The sequence below is a fragment of the Impatiens glandulifera genome, chromosome 1, assembly GCF_907164915.1.
Source record: "Impatiens glandulifera chromosome 1, dImpGla2.1, whole genome shotgun sequence".
NCBI lineage: Eukaryota > Viridiplantae > Streptophyta > Magnoliopsida > Ericales > Balsaminaceae > Impatiens > Impatiens glandulifera.
The window spans coordinates 17,565,933-17,586,381 of NC_061862.1; the positions used below are offsets into that span (position 1 = coordinate 17,565,933).

The 20,449-nt window shown below is 36.7% G+C and overlaps 3 protein-coding genes across 3 annotated transcripts; all 3 read left to right on the plus strand.

Annotated features, from left to right (window-relative positions):
- The first annotated feature begins 1,786 nt into the window (after window positions 1–1,786).
- LOC124919760 (3-hydroxy-3-methylglutaryl-coenzyme A reductase 1-like) lies at window positions 1,787–4,136 on the plus strand. The gene is made up of 3 exons (XM_047460086.1): window positions 1,787–2,825; window positions 2,904–3,085; window positions 3,201–4,136. Exons 1-3 carry the CDS (start codon window positions 1,840–1,842, stop codon window positions 3,794–3,796), a joined length of 1,764 nt encoding a protein of 587 aa, XP_047316042.1. The 5' UTR covers window positions 1,787–1,839; the 3' UTR covers window positions 3,797–4,136.
- A 2,056-nt stretch (window positions 4,137–6,192) lies between these two features.
- On the plus strand, window positions 6,193–8,835 carry LOC124921310 (serine/threonine-protein phosphatase 7). The gene is made up of 5 exons (XM_047461946.1): window positions 6,193–6,888; window positions 6,986–7,483; window positions 8,146–8,292; window positions 8,393–8,500; window positions 8,584–8,835. Exons 1-5 carry the CDS (start codon window positions 6,298–6,300, stop codon window positions 8,674–8,676), a joined length of 1,437 nt encoding a protein of 478 aa, XP_047317902.1. The 5' UTR covers window positions 6,193–6,297; the 3' UTR covers window positions 8,677–8,835.
- A 6,095-nt stretch (window positions 8,836–14,930) lies between these two features.
- LOC124920717 (2-methylpropanoate--CoA ligase CCL4-like) lies at window positions 14,931–16,672 on the plus strand. Its single transcript, XM_047461272.1, has one exon. It carries the CDS (start codon window positions 14,963–14,965, stop codon window positions 16,607–16,609), a length of 1,647 nt encoding a protein of 548 aa, XP_047317228.1. The 5' UTR covers window positions 14,931–14,962; the 3' UTR covers window positions 16,610–16,672.
- Window positions 16,673–20,449: the final 3,777 nt, after the last annotated feature.

Consider the following 20,449-nt stretch of genomic DNA (forward strand, 5'->3'; position numbering starts at 1 on the left):
CCCATATTATGAGTGAAAGAAAAAATATAAAAACTATCATTAAAGTAGCTCAGACGAGACTTACTTTATCTATATGAATTATGTCCACTATCTCTATAAATATATATGGCGGAATTCTTCCATTAAAAACTATTTATGAACTACCGTGTTCATCAAATTTAGTGTTGAATTTAAAATATAAAGTGTTATTATCCTAGTTGGTTAAAGAGTTGTATTTGTTTAATTATGTTGCAAGTTCAAACCATACTTATAGTATTTTTAATTTTATTTTTAACCGTTTTAAGTTTATGGGCGGGTCAACCCACAATCCGACTTAAGTATCAATTTACCCTCACATATATATCCAAATTAACCACAACTCTCGACCCATCAATCCGGACACTTTAAAAATTATGCATCATTATATATATAGAGGGATATTAGTTAATTAAAAAGTTGAACTTATATTGTTAAAATGTCTTGTGTTCATCAAATTTGATGTTGAATTTAAAATATAAAGTGTTATTAGCTTAGTTGGTTAAAGGTTGTACTTATTTTTGTTAAGTTGCAATTTCGAACCATACTTATATATCATTTTTAATTTTATTTTTAACCGTTCTAAGTTTATGGGTGGGTCAACTCACAATTCGACCCAAATATCCATTAACTCTCACATATATATCCAAATTAACCACAGCTCTTGACCCAGGATTACTCAACAATCCGAACACTTTAAAAATTAAGCATTATTATATATATATATTCTTTGAATCTCTTATTATTATTATTATTATTTTCATCTCTTTCTTTTATTATTATTATTATTATTAATTTATATAAGTAAAAATGTGTAAGAAATAATGTGTTATTTTTTAAATTGATTAAAATTAAATATTAAAGATAATTTTAGATTTTTAATCTAAACATCATACATCATTCCTTATACATTCTTGTTAAGATTTTTTTTTTTCATTCTTTATCATTTTTCTTTATATAATTACTCAATTATAACAATTAATATAACTTTTTTTCATACATCTAACAAATTTTTTTTTAATAGTTAACAAGTTCAAATAAAATAAATCTCTTCAAAAGTTTAAATTAGTATAATATTTTTACAAAATTCATTAAGATAATTTAAATAATATTGTAATAAAAATGATTTTAAAATAAATAAATATCACCTATTCAAATCTTAAACTGAAATAAAATTAATAAATATATTCATATAATATCTTTAAAAAAACAATTTTAGAAATCTTTCTTTCATATTTCCAAAATAAAAGTCTTTATACGGTGTCAAAAGCAATGCATACAACATGCCGCGTGGCTCACGTGGAACAGTATTATTATTGTTTTTCTCTTATATTTAAAAATTCAAAACAACCTTGCTTTGACAGGCCTATTATTACATGCCATTATAATATATATTTATTTATTTATTCAACACAAAAATTTTATTATAGAGAGTGTCAATCACGTCCTCCACACTATATAAAAAAAAAAAAAATAGATTATTTTATTTTCTCCATCCATATTCCATATTCAACTACATTATTTACTTTCTGATCTTTTTTCTTTTGGTCTTACTAATTTAAATATTCAAAATTGTAATGCTCACTATTTAATTATTTTATTAATATTATTACATGATATTTTATATTATACTTTTCTAAATATGTGATGCACTCACATATAAATAATTATTTCTGAAAAAATAAAAAAAAATAAATAAAAAAAGTCCATGTGCTGGCCTGCCTATAAGTGCTGAAGATCCGCTTAACCTTTCCTTCTTCACTATAATAACTTCAACTTCTCCACGTGCTCTCTCTCCCCTCTTTCTCTCTCTTTCTCGCGGGAATGGACACCGGCCGGCGACCACCCGCGAGTTCGATCCGGCCGGCGAAAGTGGCCGTCGCCGAGGGAACCTCAAAGGGTCGTCATCATCTTCAAAAGGCCAAGGCTTCTGATGCCTTACCCTTACCACTTTATCTAACCAACGGGATCTTCTTCACCCTCTTCTTCACCGTCGCATACTTCCTCCTCCATCGATGGAGAGAAAAGATCAGGAATTCCATGCCCCTTCACGTCGTTACTCTCTCCGAGCTCGTCGCCGTTCTCTCACTCATAGCTTCATTCGTTTATCTATTGGGTTTCTTTGGGATCGATTTCGTTCAATCCCTCTTTACAGGACGATCTCCTCAAGATGATGTCTGGGATTCCGATGATAACTTAATCCTTAACGAGGAGAAACGATGTACACCCTGTGCCGCCTCTATTGACTCATCCCCTTTGGTTTCTCATCCTCCTAAGGCGGCGGCGGCAGCAGTGACAGCGGTTTCGGAAGAGAAATTCATAATTACAGGGGAAGATGAAGAGATCGTTAAGGCGGTTGTTGATGGTAAGATTCCTTCTTATTCGCTTGAATCTAAACTCGGTGACTGTAAGAAAGCTGCTGGGATTCGACGAGAGGCGTTACAGAGAATTACTGGTAAGACTCTAGATGGACTTCCCTTGGAAGGATTCGATTACGAGTCAATTTTGGGTCAGTGCTGTGAGATGCCAATTGGGTATGTTCAGATACCAGTTGGCATTGCCGGACCGCTGCTTCTTGATGGTAAGGAATACTCCGTTCCTATGGCGACCACTGAGGGTTGTTTGGTAGCGAGTGCGAATAGAGGATGTAAGGCGATCAACGCCTCCGGTGGTGCCACTAGTGTTCTTTTTAAAGACGGCATGACTAGAGCTCCCGTTGTTCGCTTTCCCACGGCGAAGAGAGCTGCAGATCTGAAAATGTTTATGGAGGATCCGATTAATTTCGACACCCTTTCCATCGTTTTCAACAAGTGGGTATCATTTCTCTATGTTTAGATTCAATTGCGTCATGTTACATTATTGTATCTAAATGGGTTCTTGATAAACAGATCCAGCAGATTTGCTAGACTTCAGGGAGTCAAATGCGCCATCGCAGGAAAGAATCTGTACATGAGATTCACCTGTAGCACGGGAGATGCTATGGGGATGAACATGATATCAAAAGGAGTTCAGAATGTTCTTGATTTCCTCATGTCCGACTTCCCTGACATGGATGTAGTTGGCATCTCCGGTAATTAAACCCAACCCAACCCACTTCTCTCATGGCTGATAATTGAGAATTAGGAATTGAGAATTGAGAAACAGAGTTTGTTTGTTTGTTTATTCGTTTGTACATTTGTTTTCAGGAAACTTTTGCTCAGACAAGAAGCCTGCAGCTGTAAACTGGATTGAAGGGAGAGGGAAATCAGTAGTGTGTGAGGCAATCATCAAGGAAGAAGTGGTGAAGAAGGTGTTGAAGACAAACGTATCAACACTGGTGGAACTGAACATGCTGAAGAATCTAACAGGGTCAGCCATGGCTGGTGCCCTTGGCGGGTTCAATGCGCATGCAGCTAATATAGTATCAGCTGTATTCATAGCCACTGGTCAGGATCCAGCTCAGAATGTGGAGAGCTCTCATTGCATAACAATGATGGAGGCTGTGAATGATGGAAAAGATCTTCATGTATCAGTTACAATGCCATCAATTGAGGTGGGGACTGTTGGAGGTGGTACCCAGTTAGCTTCGCAATCGGCTTGCCTGAATCTGTTGGGAGTGAAGGGAGCTAACAGAGAATCACCTGGATCGAATGCAAGGATGTTGGCCAGTATTGTGGCTGGAGCTGTTCTTGCAGGGGAGCTTTCTTTAATGTCGGCTATTGCAGCTGGACAACTTGTTAACAGTCATATGAAATACAACAGATCTAGCAAAGATGTTACCAAATTGGCTGCCATATCGTAATCCTTTTTTGACTTGTAACAGTCATATGTTGTTGTTGTTGTTGTTGTTGTTGTTAACAAACATGAAATCATAGTCAGTTGTCTGTCCTAAATCAGGAGGAGAATCCAGGAGGCAACAAACAGTTCTGCTTTGAGTGTTGATGATCCAACAGTTTCCTTTTCTTTCCTTCATCAGTTGTAATTTATTTTTCTTCCAGCCTTCAGTCTTTCTATCTGTCTAACTCTCAACATTCTCTGTTCAGCACATGTATCAAAGTTGTTTCATTTTCATTTCTCTTTTTGGGTGAATTGCAAATATGCTGCTGTAAGTTGTACACTAATAAGAATGGGGTTCCACTCAATTTTATTTTCAGTTTTTTTACTTATAATCTACTCTTCTTGTAAGTTGTAATCACATTATTATCTGGAATAAGTAATTATCTCTAACTTTCAATTTGAAGATTTTGTACAATACTCTTTTAACTTGAATTAGCTTAGTGGAATGACCTAACACTTTAATCCATTCTTCTTCAAATTAACTAGCTTAGTGGATTGACCTAACACTTTAATCCATTCCTTTTGAAATTAACTAGCTTAGTGGATTGACCTAATACTTTAATCCAATATTCTTCAAATTAACTTTATTGTTGTTTAACTCTCAAACTCTTTCTCCCTTTTTAGAATAATACATAAAATATTTAAAAAGAGTAATAATATTATTTACATTTTAACTGTAGGTAGACTATCTCATATTACCTGCATAACACAAACAACATATATAAATATGAAAGAGACGAATGAGTAACAACTTCGTCGTCGCCTTAGTCTGCATCATTGTTGTTTGGAATGGAACAAAATAGATGCAATGTCGTATGAGAATGAAGTTGAAGAAGTCATCTCAAGACGAAAATGAAAATTTTGCCGCATAGTAGTTAAAAAAATAAAAAAAATAAATATATCACGTATAAGAGAATTTGTGTATATTTTCAACCAAAACTAACTTAGTTTTATAACATTTTAAATGATTTTAAATGTTTAGAGTATTATATTCAATTTTAAACAAATATATATATATATATATATGTGGGGATATTTCAAAATTTGTTACATGTATAAGGAATATTATACATATTATCTTTTAAAAAATAATATTTTTTTTTTGTGGTTTTTAAAAACAAGATTTGTTTTGATAAAAATATTTAAAGGGTATTAATATATAATGATAAAATAAATTATTATTATTTTTAAATAGAGAATATTTTATTATTTTATTTATTGAATTAAGTGATTTAATTGATGAGAGTAAATGAAAATATGTTTAATTAAGTTGAAATTATTTAAGACCGATTATCAAATTGGGTTCCTTATTAGAAACCAATTGAGATTTTAGATTTTTTTTTTTTCAAATTTCAGAATTTTGAACTCTTTTTTTGTTAAAATTATATTAAATTGTCTTAATAATTTTAGATATAGTTAATTTATTATTTATGTGATATTTATAAATAAATTTAATTTATGTCATTAATTTAACTATTCAATTTCAACAAATTTAACTTTTTAATTTCACTATTGAATTTTAAGTAGACTTCTTTTTGTAACTTTCTCGACTTAAGCCGCAAAATTTGATGTTTAACACAGATGAGAGAAAATTAGATTTTATTTAATATTTTAAAAAATAAATTAAATATATTTTAATTAATAATTGAGGTGAGGACAAACACTTGTTTTATTTAATTATTTTTTAAATAACTAAAAATATTTTATTTAATAATGGTAATAATTGAAGTGAGGACAGATTGTTTAGGACTTGTTTGACGTAGAGTTAGTTAGAAAATTGATGTTATTTAGGTAAAATAACTAAATTATGTAATATTTAAAATTACATAGAAAAAAAAGTTATATTTGAACTATTTGATAAAATAATATAGAACCAAATAAGTTGATCTAAGTTTTCATAAAAAAAAAAGGCCTAAAATTAAATATGATCATCAAACTAGAACTTTCAAGTTTCAACTAGACTTTACAGGCTGATTCCTAGTTGTAAAGTTGGTTATATATTATTATAATTTTGTCATATTTGTGGTTTAAAATAATAAATGAAATTAAAAAAAAGTCAAATTAAAAATCTTAAATTATTTTCTAGATTTGATATTTGATAGTATTGACTATTTAGACTTATAATGTTATAAATAAATATTATTATTATTATTTTTATATAATATATTTGATGTTGATTTAAATTAATATAGTTGAAGTTCTTGCCATAGATATTCAACTTTGTAATGTTTGTTGATATTTTTTATTTTATTAATTAAAAAAAATCATTTTTTTTTTTGTTAAAGCTAAAGCTAAACCTAAATTCAAGTATTTTCAAAATTACCGTCTTTCATTCGTCCTGTACAAAATTTCCTCTCTTCTTCCTCCTTTGTGACGTACTGTTCTTCAGCTCTGCTAATTTCACTTTTTCAATTTATAGGTTTTGGAATGATACAATTCAAGAATACCAGTCCATATTGATCAGTAATGGCGACGCCTTCAGATCCTTTACCATCGAATTCGGAACCAATAATAGTAGGATCAACTGCTGTTACGTCAACTGATGCAAACTCGTTGAACTTCGAAGAAAATCCCAAGCCCCCATCTTCCTCTGATGAAGACTTCTTCTCTTCGGTTTCATCCGAAGAACATCTTAATCAGAATTCTTCGTCTAACATCCAGGTGAAGCCTGATCCTCAGATCCCTATTTTATGGCCGTCCGATGGTCATTTGACCATCGATTGGGTGATGACAATGATGGAGGTTTTCGATTGGTCTTCTAGAAACCTCTTGCCGACGGAATTGCCGACGGTGTTACCGGTTCAGGTTTTCGATAGTTTGGTATTGACTGCTTCGAAGTTGCTTCACAAAGAACCTAATTGCGTGAAGATCGATGACTGCGGCGATGATATGAGCATCGTGGTGGTTGGTGATGTTCATGGGCAGCTACATGATGTGTTGTTTCTTCTTAGGAACGCGGGTTTTCCATCTGAGAATCGTATTTTTGTGTTCAATGGAGATTATGTAGACAGGGGAGCTTGGGGACTTGAGACATTCGTTCTTCTCTTAGCTTGGAAGGTACTTATTAGTGGTGATATTGGAACCCATTACCCAAATTTGTGTGCTTTTGCTTTCTTTTTTTGAAATTCTCATGATGATCGTTCTTTTTCTCTAGATTTTATTTCCAAATAGGGTGTATCTTCTTCGTGGAAATCATGAATCAAAGTATTGCACCTCTGTTTACGGTTTTGAAGCTGAAGTTTTGGCGAAATATGGTGAAAAAGGAAAGCATGTTTATCGGAAATGTTTAGGTTGTTTTGAAGGACTTCCACTAGCTTCTATTATAGCAGGGAATGTTTACACTGCTCATGGAGGGGTTTTTCGTGCTGCTCCAGTTTTCACATCCAAAAGGTCGAAAGGGAAGAAGAATCGCAAATTGATTGTTGCTAGTCCTGGCCCCCCTCCTTTGATTCTTGGTTCATTGGAGGAGTTATTGAAAGCTCGGAGAAGTGTGTTGGATCCTCCTTGGGAAGGCTCGAACTTGATTCCTGGTGATATTCTTTGGTCTGATCCGTCCATGAGTCCTGGTCTTTCTCCAAATAAAGAGAGAGGCATTGGCCTTCTATGGGGTCCTGATTGTACAGAGGAGTTCTTAAGGAAGTTCAATCTCAAGGTGATTTATTCATTTCATTCAACCTGTTTAGTACTCATCCTTTCCTAAGTTGATTTTTTACCCTCCATATCATGTACTTATTATATTTGGGAGCTATTTGTGACTTTGCTGACTGTTATGGTTGTTCAGATGCGATTCTTTAATTTACCATAAATGTTATATATTATTGATAACTATAAATGACATTTTGATGCTATGACAGAACATGAGAATGTACCCTTTTCAATGTGGGGAACTAGGTTTGTGTCTAGAAGTGTGTACTACTTGTGGATAAACTTTGTAAATGGACAAGGTCATCTAAAGTTTAGGGGTTAACTAAACTTTATATGTTGTCCATGTCTTTCTTTTTATCAGAATGCATAATAGCATCATCAATGGAAAGACTATTTTTGTGAGATTTTTCATCCAAGTGTTGATCCAGATGAGATCACATTTGGGAATGAGGTGTATATGAATTTGGTGTGACCCATATTGTAAAACTTATTCACAGTTTTTCTGTTGGATTTGAATCGGAATCCAATCTAACAAGAAACAAAAATGACTGTAAAATATATAGTTGTCCATTTGTTCAATTTCCAGAGTTTATTTTGGTGTGATGAGAGTATATAATCTGGAAGAAGATTGGTGATTCTGATTTCTGATGCCATAACTGGTAATGTCAGTTAATTATCAGATCCCATGAAGGTCCAGATGCAAGAGAAAAAAGATCCGGTCTTGGTGGAATGGATGAAGGGTACACTATAGATCACACTGTAGAGTCTGGGAAGTTAATCACTCTATTCAGTGCACCAGATTATCCACAGTTTCAGGTATTATACTCTTATTGCTCCTCCTCCTGCTCATCAAATTGAAACAATTATTACTCAAGAGGAATTCAATTGTTTGTTTTCTGCTTTTGAACAACAACAGGCAACAAAGGACAGGTATAAAAACAAGGGAGCATACATCGTTCTCAAACCTCCTGATTTTGCGACTCCAGAATTTCATAGTTTCCAAGCAGTTACCCCAAGGCCAAAGGTATGGTTTGGTTTTTTATTTGTAAGATTGATCAATCTGGACGGCACCTATTGATTGTGTTTCATAATAATTGTGGTGGGCAGGTAAATCCTTATTATGATTTTGAGTATGTAATTGATTCTGATGAAGAACTAGATTTGGCGTCCATGGTTCCATCCACTTCAGTTATTGAATGAGTTTAATTTTTTTTTGGTAACATTTTAATTATATTAATATTATTGTAGAGATCTTCATGATCCCAAATTCAGATTGGAACTACTTTCATTAGTCTTATTACCAATGCTGCTGTTGTAATCATAAGATCCTTAAAAAGAATACCCATTATTTTTGCTCTATTTGTTTCTTCGCTAGTAAAGATTATCCTAATCCACTATGATCATGTTAGATGTCTTAAATTTGAAGTGATTCTAGTAGATCATTAAAACTCCTTGTTCTGTTTTCTTATTATACAATTATTTATTTGGCTCAAGAATGACCACTTCATCGGAGTCATGTTGCCATCTTGATTGGAGGGCGCCAATGACTCCGTCGAAGCTGTCAAATCTAGGACTCACCACGTCCACCGCCACGCCCAGCTTCTCTGCCCCAGCAGCCGTTACCGGCCCATGCACCGCCACAAGCAAACATGGACACCTCTTCTTTAGCTCCAACCATTCCAACCCATATTCATTCAAGCTCTTCAGCAGTCCTTCCACTTCTGCCGTGCTGGTGAAAACAAGAGCATCCAATCGCTCGCCGGCATTAACCACATCCTCAGCGCAACTCGCCCCAGCCCATCGCGTCTCGTAGCCGTTGACTCTCATTGGAATCCATCCTCGTGCAGTGAGGTCGTCGAGGAAATTAGGAACTACCGGCGGTTCCGTGAGACCGACGACCATAGGAACCGGGCACACCACTCTCCGGCCATTCCCTGTCCCTAACGAGTCAGCCAATCCGGCCGGCGTCGCAATTGCGGGAATCGAGACCTTAATTCTCTCCGGATTGTGACATATTTTATTAACGAACGTGGAATCCAAGAGGTTAGCGTCATTGCCAAGTGCTGAGATTGTGAATATCTCGCCGGCGGAAGATAAAGGGGGTGCAGAAAGTTGATCTAGGACTTGGGAGAAGGCTGCTATTCCTGTTTTGGAGGTGAAAGCTATGGCAGAGAAATCTTGAAGAGGGGCTTTAAGAGTGGGAGGAGGAGCAGAGAGTAAGCGGCGGATTGAGGTGGTGGTTGAAGGGGTTATGTCGACAACAATGGCGGGACACCAAAGAGGGTGCCAGCCCTTGAGGCGGAATAGCTGTGAGAGTCTCTGGGCGTAGTTGTTGGGTGTGGTGAAGGCGATAAGCCGACCCTCGCCGTGATAGTCGCCGGCGCCGGCGGGTATTTGAGGATTCAGGTGGCTATTTAGGGGAAAGGATGACCACCCTGGTGTTTGAGACTCATCTTGTGGAATACTGGCAAAATCATCAATCAGTGATAGTTTAACAACAATTTTGGAGTAAATAAGAATAATAAGACTAATAATATGCTAAATCAAACTATCTTAACTATGTCAATTTCAATAATGGTTGTTAAATTTTAGTATTATGAATAATTAAAAAATAATAATAATAAATTGTATAAATTATCTCTCTTATTATTATATTATTTAATTAATTAAAATATTAAAATGTATTTTATTTAAAATATTTATTTATTATTTTATTATAATATTAAAAATATCAACACTTCAAAATCATTATAAATTATTTTTTAAAAAAAAAATCAGTTCAAACATTACTCTTGTAGCTAAATCTGATTTTAGATATCTTATAAAAAATATTATTACAAGAGTATTTAGTTTAATTTATAATATTTTTATTAATTATATCAGTTAATATATTAATGAATTTGAAATGATAAGAGTTTAATTTTAAAAATGAATATATATATATTATTATTATTTATATATAATTAAAAATGTTATATTTAACTAATTTTAAAAATTTATATATTTAAATATAAAATTAATTAGAAAATAATAATAAGTAAATAATACTACTAAAAAATTATACTTAAAAAATTAATTATATTAATTAATTTATTTAAATAAAAAACAACTTTATTTTTAAATTTTTAAATATAAATTTATTTTTTTAAACTTTGTATAGAATAGTAAAATCAAAATTATTTATAAACTCTTAAAATCGTAAAATCTTATTATCGTAAATTTAAAATCGTAAGAGTTACATATTTAAGAGTTTACTTAAAACCAGACTCGTTAACCTAACGTAAAATCGTAAAATTTTAAGAGTCAATTCGAAATTTTAACGGTCTTAATCTTATGATTTGATAGAGAATTTAATGATACGTTTTGTGCGTTGCACGATCATATTTATTATCTATTTATATAATGCATAACTCTTAAAAAGTTAAGAAAGAATTACAATGAACACCTCTTAAAATACTTTTAAGGCCTTGTTTGAATTGAGTTTTTTCAAAAACTTAGAAGAAGAAAAAAATAATTATTGTTGATAATTTTAAGGAGGTGATGGTTATTTTTGGTAAAAAGACTTAAAAGGTATTGATATATATAAATAAAATAAAAAATAATAATTTTAAATAAAGAATATTTTAATATTTTGATTAATGAAATGAATGATGTGATTGATTAGAAATTAATTTTATATGAGTTATTTTAAAACTCAAAGAGAACAAGGCTTAAGATACACGTTTTTTTTTCTATGTAAAATATAGTAATAAACAATAATTAACTGGTTGTCTTTCGGGATACTTATAAAAATTGAGATATATGCTCCATCGGTGCCTTTATTAAGTTACAATCAAACATTCCAAATTGTTCAAGGCATATGTTGTCTGCTTCATCGAGACACCTCCTTCGAACTGAGCTACCTCGATTCCAAGGTAGTATGAAAGCAATCCGAGATCACTCATCTCAAACTCCCCCATTATCTACTTCTTGAACCTTTGAATCTTTACATGTTAAAATAAGATCATCCACGTAAATACCAACAATAATTCGGATATTAGCGTTGCCTCTTGTGTACACTACTTGCTCCTGTCTACACTTTACGAAGCCCATTTGCTTCAAACTTTTGTCCAACTTTAGATTCCACGCACGAGGAGCTTACCTTAGGCCTTTTTTAATTTAAGCACCTTATTTTCCTTCCCCGTGACTTTGAATCATTCTGGTTGAGTCACATACACTTTCTCTTTCAGTTCTCCATTGAGAAAAGCTGACATTACATTGAGTTGATGTAATTGCTAACCAGATGCCAAGCCAAGAATGACTCAAATTGCGTTCTAAATAAAAGAATGACTCAAATTGTGTCCATTCGAGCGACTAGAGCGAAAGTTTCTTCGAAATCAATGCCTTGTCGTTGCACATAACTAAACGAGCTTTGTGCTGGATCAACTCACTGTTTGAGTTTTTCTTGAGCTTAAATACCCATTTGATTCCAATTACCTTGTGTCCTACTAACAATGGGACAAGAGACCACGTCTCATTCTTTTCGATGGCTTCAATTTCTTTAGCCATTGCATTTTCCCATTGTGGTTGTCCAGTCGCTTCATTGTAGCAAGACGTCTCCTCCATCTGTGCTAACATCAACTCTTCAAAATCAAGTGTCACTCGAGGTGCTTCTTCCAAGATATCGGTCATGTTCCTATATCGAACATGTTCTTCATCACTCCCAACGTGTCCACTTGACCATGGAGTGGGTAGACCATTGCCTTGGTTTGTTTGTTCAGTCACTTGCTCGAGCTGTGGAAGATTCGAGACAACTTGCTGGAACATTCTGAAAGTAGACTATCCTCTTGTCGATCCACTCTCGAATGAGATCGTTTGAATTCCAACATGCTCGTGATTAACCTCTTCGTAAACTTTGAAGGGACGGTCACTCTTTTCACTTTGCCAATCCCATACTACACTTTCTTCAAACACAATAGCAATTTCCTTATTTATAAGGGACTTTAGTGCTTGGAAGTTGACATGACCGAGATGAGCATGCCATAACCATGCTGGATTTTCAAGATTAGCTAAAAGGCAAACCGATTTTTCCAATTTCAAACAAATTTGATATAGTCAATTATGAGTTTGTCTCACTTTCATGATAAGGCATGAAGTGTTCTTAGCAAAGACTTCAAGCTCTTCTCCATCCATCACCACCCTATGACTCATCTTGGTAAGTTGCCCGAGACTCACCATATTACTTTTTAAAGAAGGAATGAAAAAAACTCCCTCGAGAAGCCACTAGTCTCCATTTTTGCATTCGAACATGATAAAAACTTTTCCACAAATTTGTTCTATGGAACCATTTCTGAACTTCACCTTTCTGGTGACTACCTCGTATAGTTCAAATAACTTCTCTTTATTGCCAGTCATGTGATTGCTAGCACCGTTGTCCAAGAACCAAGTATCTCTTGATGTCTTGTCATTCTTAGCTTCTCGAATTTATGGAGTTAGCTTCATTTTATTCAGCATGACAACATTAATTGGCGGAATCTCCTTCGAGATTACCGTAAGGAATGTTGGTTTGACGTTTATCGCGTGTGTAAGGTGTACTACCTCATTCTTCTTTGCTCGACATTGTGTTGAGTAATGCCCATCTCGTTGCAATTAAAACACCGAATGCGACTTTTTTCATATACACCCGAACCACCTTCTTTGTCTTTCCGAGACAATGCTCCTCAGCCATCTCTTCCTTAGCATATGCCTCGAGTTCTACCTCCTCGACCACGGTTCCCACTATCTATGGAATCCCTTTTCCACTAGTTCAACGAGACTTCCTCATCTTTTTTCAACCATGCCTTCCACTCCTCCTGAGTGAGTAACACTTCTCATTCGTTTCCTCTAGCGCTTGTGCTTTTCTTGTGCGTTCACTCTTCGAAGGCTTTCATCCTTCCAAATGTTTCCTCGAATGTTAACGTCTCGAGGTTGTAAACTGCTCAATGTCTCCTACCACACAATAAACCTTTCTAGCACTATGTTGAAGAGTTACTCACAATTTCATTTGTGGAGGAGTGGCTAAGGTGTTGGGTCTTCGCATCCACCCAACGAGAGGGACGATAAAGTCCGTGAATACAACAGCCAAATCAGTGACCGGGGAGGCTAAGAAAGTGCACACCAGCATCGGAGACTAGAAGGGAACGGTCTCGTTTACGTTATTCCCTATGGAGGACTATGATGTAGTGTTGGGACTATAGTGGTTCGATCAGGTACGTGCTTGTATAATGCCTTATTCTGATTCCTTAATCATTTTGGATCATGGGAAGACTAGTGTGATACCCAACAAAAAGAGAATCAAAGGGAATGGGCAGCTCTCGACAATGCAGTTCAACCGAGGTCGAAAATGTGGGAAAAAGACATTTCCCACTTTTTCCAGGATGGATGATGATGACAACTCAAAGGGAAAAGAGAAAGTCCAGATAGCGTGTGTGGAGGCCTTCGAGGGGCTCAAGGACAAAGACACCACACAACCATCAACTCCACAAAATTTGGCCAGAAGTTATGTTGGTCAAAGTCACTCCACCTTCACTCTCGCCGAATCCTTAGGACAGGAAGCAAATCTTGCTCGGGCATCCTTAGAAGAAGATGCCAATAAGATGAAGAAATTGACAGATCTGAAGAGGCGTGCAGTCAGGTTTAAGGAGGAGGGCCGAGGATTGAGGAAATTACTCCTACAATAGTGTAAGTCTCTACAATCTGAGCTCAAGGGGCTTGTGCAAAAATACGAGAGACCATTTAAAAATGAGCGACGTGTGGGGAAGGTCTACCCGATGTCGATAGCCGGGAAAGAAATGATCATTTGCGGAAATTTAGACAAAAGATTGAAGGGTACCAGTCTAAGGTCGAGCCGAGGACGGCTACAACTTAGGTGGGGGAGATTTTTACGGCCCATTGATGTCACGGTCCATTCAAGGGAATGTCGAAGTTCATTAAAGTCTTTGCCCCATAGTGCGCTAATCTTTCTAGCCCAAGGGAGATCAAATCGTCTAAGTAAACCCACTACAAAGAATATTCTAGAAACATTGGAGAAGACATGCCCTAAAATAATTAATGTAGTAGTTGTTTGGTATCAGTAATAGATGTAATTAGATATTTTTGAGTTGATTTATTTATTGTTATAAAACTTAAAAAAATATGAAGTATTTGGAGTCATCTAAAAAAACAAAATTAATACTTAATCCATATCTATGAAACATGTCAATATCAAGATAAAGATAAAAACAAACATAAAAAAGTGTTTCTAAATGAGCAGTTATAGTTATAGTATATATAATGGGTCTCGTGCATCTCGAGGATAAGACCTGACGAAGGTAATTAATGATAAGCTTTTTTATTAACCACAATTTTGATAGTATTTTGTTTATATAAATTTCACTTAGATTGACATATTACGTGCCCGAATTAAACTCTCTTGAGGTTTACTTATTACATTTAATTTCTCCTCAGCTAGCTATCAGAATTGAGAAAAATGGATGAGTTAAAGCTCGCCGGAGCAAATTCCTGCCCACTCACGCCGCTAGGATTCCTCGAAAGAGCCGCCACCGTTTACGGCGACTGCAAATCCATCATCTACAATTCCATCACCTACAACTGGTCGGAAACCCACCGTCGATGTCTTCAACTCGCTTCATCTATTCAATCCCTTGGCATCCGCAAAGGCGACGTTGTCTCCGTTTTCGCTCCCAACATCCCCGCCATGTATGAACTCCAATTCGCCGTTCCCATGTCCGGCGCCGTCCTCAACAACATCAACACCCGACTAGACTCTCGTACCATATCCTTACTCTTCCGTCACTGCCAATCAAAACTCATCTTCGTCGATTGCCAATCATCGTCTCTTATACTCAAATCGATATCCCTCTTCCCTTCTAATTCTCTTCGCCCCATTCTCGTCCTCATCGAGGACGACAGTGCTGAAATCGAATCCCCAATTCCAACCCATGATTTTATTTCGACTTACGAGGATTTGGTTAAGAAAGGAGATCCGTACTTCAACTGGGTCCGACCAATAACCGATTTTGATCCGATTGTTCTTAATTATACATCTGGTACCACTTCGTCGCCGAAAGGGGTCGTTCATAGTCACCGTGGGATTTTTCTCATGACAGTTGATAGTTTAATCGATTGGGCGGTGCCAAAACAACCGATCTATTTATGGACACTACCGATGTTCCACGCCAACGGCTGGTGTTACCCATGGGGAATCGCAGCTCTGGGTGGCGTAAATATCTGTCTCCGGAAATTCGACGCCGCTTCTATTTTTGATTCGATCAATTTACATAACGTTACACACATGTGTGGAGCACCGGTGGTCCTCAACATGTTGTCCAACGGAAAACCGCTCCGAAAACCGATTCATATTCTCACCGCCGGCGCGCCTCCTCCTTCCGCCGTTCTGTTCAGGACAGAGGCGCTGGGTTTCGTAGTCAGCCATGGGTATGGGCTGACGGAGACGGCTGGGTTGGTGGTTTCCTGTGCCTGGAAGGCAAAATGGAATAGATTACCGGCGGAGGATCGGGCTCGGATGAAAGCGAGACAGGGCGTTGGGACATTGTTGTCGACTGCGGTTGATGTTGTGGATCCTTTAACTGGGAAGAGCGTGAAACGGGATGGTTTAACCCTAGGTGAGGTTGTTATTCGAGGTGGGTCTGTAATGTTGGGTTACTTTAGAGATCCGATTGGTACTTCAAAGTGTATGAAAGATGGGTGGTTTTACACCGGCGATGTGGCGGTGATGGAAGAAGATGGGTATTTGTCGATTAAGGATCGATCTAAAGATGTGATAATAAGCGGAGGAGAGAATATAAGTAGTGTGGAGGTGGAGTCGGTTTTGTATACGATTCCGGCGGTGAATGAGGCGGCGGTTGTGGCTAGGCCGGATGAATTCTGGGGAGAGACACCTTGTGCTTTTGTGAGTTTGAAGGAGGGGATGATGATGACGGAAAAAGAGGTGGTGGAGTATTGTAGGGAAAGGATGGCTCGTTTTATGGTGCCAAAGACTGTGGTTTTCAAGGAGGAGCTGCCGAAGACCTCTACCGGAAAAATACAGAAGTTTGTTCTTAGAGATGAGGCTAGGGCACTGAGCTTGGGTCCACGGAAAAAGAGTAACATGTGAACTTGGTCAGTCTGATCCTCACTTGTTGGATATATTCAAGAAATAAATTGTCAATTTCTGTCATTTCCAAATCCTAATATATTTTAACATATTAAAATATGTTATCCTAAATAAGATGAGTTATCTTGTATGCAAATATATTTGGAGTATTTGACTTTTTTTTTTTTTTTTTTTTTAATTTAAGAAATTTGCAATTTATTTTAATACGTCAATTTTGAATGAACTCATACAAATATGTACATCATCTTCAAGGGCTCAATTAGTTGATTAATGGGTAGCTAGTTAACTAGGTTAGGTTAGGTCCAATTTTGCCTTTATTTTTTACATATATGTTAACCAATCGGTATTTTTATCGGTTCTGATTCTAACCGTTTGAGGAAGAAGTTATTTAATTTTTTAAATTAAGTTAATTTAAATGAAAAAATAACTAATCCATTCATTCTTATTTATTATGCTATTCTTAATAACATCTTTTATTGTTTCCATTTTTAACCTTAATATCTATTTTAAAAAATTTAGATTTATAGTAGATTAGTGTTAGATAAAATTAGACCGGTTCACATAAACCTAACTTAAATAAATCTTCCATGCAGGAACAAGGAACCGGACCGGACAAACAAAAGAACCGGCTAAAGAAAACTAGCCGGTCAAGTCACTAAACCGAACAGGAACACTTGGAATATAACCGCACAAAGAAAGGATCGGCCAAAGCCTAAAAACCGGAAACATTAGACAGCCGACCAGCCACAAGGCAAAGGAATAACCGGAAGAAGTCCGGTTACATCACTCGTACCGGAAGCCATCCGGTTAAGTCAAATGACCGACCAGTACAAGATGACAATTCGGGTATCTGTTGAGAATGATACCAAAGGAACAGACTGAACACTTCCATATCCATACAAGTCTGAGGAAAGTCTGCAGGCTGCAGAAGACAGTCTTACAGGATCTTTCCACTTCGGGATAAGTCAGAAAGGAGATCTTCCAAGTATAGACAACTGTCTAACAGACAGTGTCTATATTGAGTAAAAGACAAACCTAGCAGGTTTGTCTTACACACCGGAAGAACAGACTGCCAGGTCTGAGGTTGACCGTCAGGTCTGAAAAGATGACCGCAGGCTCTGAATCACTGAACCTCTGCACCCCTGCTCAGCCAATCAGATTCAAGGTAGTGAAATATGACCGTTGGCATATTTCACCTATAAAAGGGGCAGTTGAAGAAGAGTAAATGTGCGACATACAGTGATACAGACATACAGTGAGACAAGTGAGAAATTCTACGAGCATTTACTCTACAAGTGATAAGACTGTGTTGTTCTAGAAAGCCTAAGTGCTAAAGTTAAAGTGTGTGTTTTACAATTTCGGTGTAAATTGTAAGAGTGTTATCGAGCAGGAAATAAGTCTCGATCGGATTGCACTTGTATTCCTTAGTGAATATCCTTCTCGCGGTTTCGAGAGGAAGGGGTGACGTAGGAGTTTTATCTCCGAACATCCATAAAATCTGTTTTGTCATTTACTTTCTGCCGGTTCCATTATCTAACCGATCCGTACCATTATAACATACTTAACTTTATCTAAGCCGAATCACCAGGTTACTGAAACCGACCCACCATTCTCTTTAACCTTCATCATCCGAAACCGGTTCTGCCTACTATACAAGTGTGCTGCTTCAACCTGAAAGCAAACCTCTTCCGCACTTGAACCTAGTTCAATGGTTTGTGACAGGTTGTGTAGTATTGAAACCCCGGTGTTAATCTCTAACCGGATTAACCACCACCCTTCGAGTGAGAACCGCTAACCGGTCCAACCCCGGTCCTCCAACGGTTACCTAGATCCTAACAATACTCAAGCAAGCATGTTTCAGGATAGGCCTCCAATGCTAGAAGGTGATGACTTTGCCAACTGGAAGGCATGCATGCACCTACACCTAATCACTTTGGATGATGAGATGGAGTCCATTCTGGCCGAAGGACCGATAATCATTAATAAGGACAGAAAAGAATGGACAGCTGAAGATATAAGGAGAAACAACCTGGATAACCATGCTAGAAACCGGATCTCTAACAGTGTGGACAGAAACACATACTGCAAGATCAGAGATTGCAAATCCGCAAAGGAGACATGGGACACGGTTATCCAGATCTTTGAGGGAAATAAAAGAACAAAGGAGAACAAGATAATGGTGGCTACACAGAAGTTTGAAAGCATCAAAATGAAACCGGGAGAAACAATGAAGGAGTACAGTGACCGGTTCACTAGCGTGTTAGATGAGCTAGCAACACTTGGAAAGAGGTATGATAACAAGGAGGTCATCATGAAAGCTTTAAGATCTCTTCCAAGTGCGTGGGACATAAAGACAATGGTAATGAGGGAATCAAACTGCCTAAACAAGATGAAGCTACACGATGTATTCGAAGATCTTAAGGCATATGAGTTTGAAATGAGATCTAGAACTGAAGAAGAGGTTTCGGCCTCAACCTCAACCAGAGCATTGATCACACCCATAGAACCGGTTGCTCTTGCTCCATCACCGATCAGAACCGCCGAACAGTTCACCGAGGATGCCATGGCTATGCTCGCACAAAAGTTTGGGATGTTCATGAAAAGAAGCCAACCGACAAACAACTACTATGTTGATAAATCCAATATAAGGTGTTATAACTGTAACTGTTTGGGACACTTCAAGTGGGAATGCAGGAAACCGAGGAGGGATACCCGGAAACCGGATAACCAAGATAACCGAAACAATTATCAACAAACCGGTGAAGGAAGTGAGGTACCGAAAGCACTGATAGCCGATGATGGAGGAAGCTTGTGGGCTCACAGTGACAGCGATGATGAACTCACATGCCTCATGGCAAATGAGGAACAGGTATTTGACTCTCCTTGTGATGAATTTACTAAAGATGAATTATACAATGCATTGAATGACATGGTAGAAGAATATAAGAACCTACTAGCAATGCTGCCTAAGCACCTCAACATTAGAACCGATCCTATAATACCCATTCCGACAGAACCAGAGACACCCATTATAACCGAACCGGAGGTCGTAAAACCTGATGATACCCACATTTTAGAAACCAAGTTAAATCCTAAGACCGAACAATCTAGTGAACCGGCTAGAGAACTAACCGATGAAGAAAATGCCCGACTCCAATATAAGATGGCTGCATATAAGAGATCTAGTGATATAGTAAAGAAAATGTGTAGTCATTACAGACATCCCCGTTGCAAGTTCGGCCTAGGATACACAGAAGATAGCTCCAAAGACCAAAAACCCGTAGAGAAAGTAAGGTTTACAAGAAGTAACCTCCCCTTATAAGATTCCTTAAAAGCTCTTGGACCGCTGAAGAAGAGTTGACCGCATACTATAAGGAAGAAAAGCTAAAATACGACTATGTTGGTCCAACCGACTCTGAAAAGTGGCTTGATCCCGTGAAAAGAAAAGCCGAAATCCTCAAATATATGAAAGCCTATCCTGAATTGCATAGGTCAAACCAAAGATCACCAAACCGAAGATCACCACCATTTAAGACCTATGTAGAAAAACCGAGATACACGAGACCGAGTGCCAAAAGGACGGTTAAAACCTTAGCAAAGAAGACTGTCCGGTTTATCAAGGTTTGGATACCCAAGGGACTAATCGCATGTGGACCCAAGTAAATGTGGGTACCAAATAGTTGTAAATATGTACATTTTGTAGGATCCAAAGAAATGGCTAGGAAACTCTGAATGGTTCTTGGATAGCGGCTGCTCCAGGCACATGGCCGGAAATAACAATTTGCTAACCGACATCAGAATAGAAACCGGTGCTCTAATCACCTTCGGTGATAACTCTAA

What these genes read in the sequence shown, in the direction of transcription:
- LOC124919760 (XM_047460086.1), top strand. Translation starts at nt 1,840, where the DNA reads ATGGACACCGGCCGGCGACCACCCGCGAGTTCGATCCGGCCGGCGAAA. An exon ending in CTTTCCATCGTTTTCAACAA is followed by an intron (nt 2,826 to 2,903) that starts GTGGGTATCATT and finishes CTTGATAAACAG; the next exon opens with ATCCAGCAGATTTGCTAGAC. An exon ending in GGATGTAGTTGGCATCTCCG is followed by an intron (nt 3,086 to 3,200) that starts GTAATTAAACCC and finishes ATTTGTTTTCAG; the next exon opens with GAAACTTTTGCTCAGACAAG.
- LOC124921310 (XM_047461946.1), top strand. Translation starts at nt 6,298, where the DNA reads ATGGCGACGCCTTCAGATCCTTTACCATCGAATTCGGAACCAATAATA. An exon ending in CAGATTATCCACAGTTTCAG is followed by an intron (nt 8,293 to 8,392) that starts GTATTATACTCT and finishes GAACAACAACAG; the next exon opens with GCAACAAAGGACAGGTATAA. An exon ending in CAGTTACCCCAAGGCCAAAG is followed by an intron (nt 8,501 to 8,583) that starts GTATGGTTTGGT and finishes TGTGGTGGGCAG; the next exon opens with GTAAATCCTTATTATGATTT.
- LOC124920717 (XM_047461272.1), top strand. Translation starts at nt 14,963, where the DNA reads ATGGATGAGTTAAAGCTCGCCGGAGCAAATTCCTGCCCACTCACGCCG.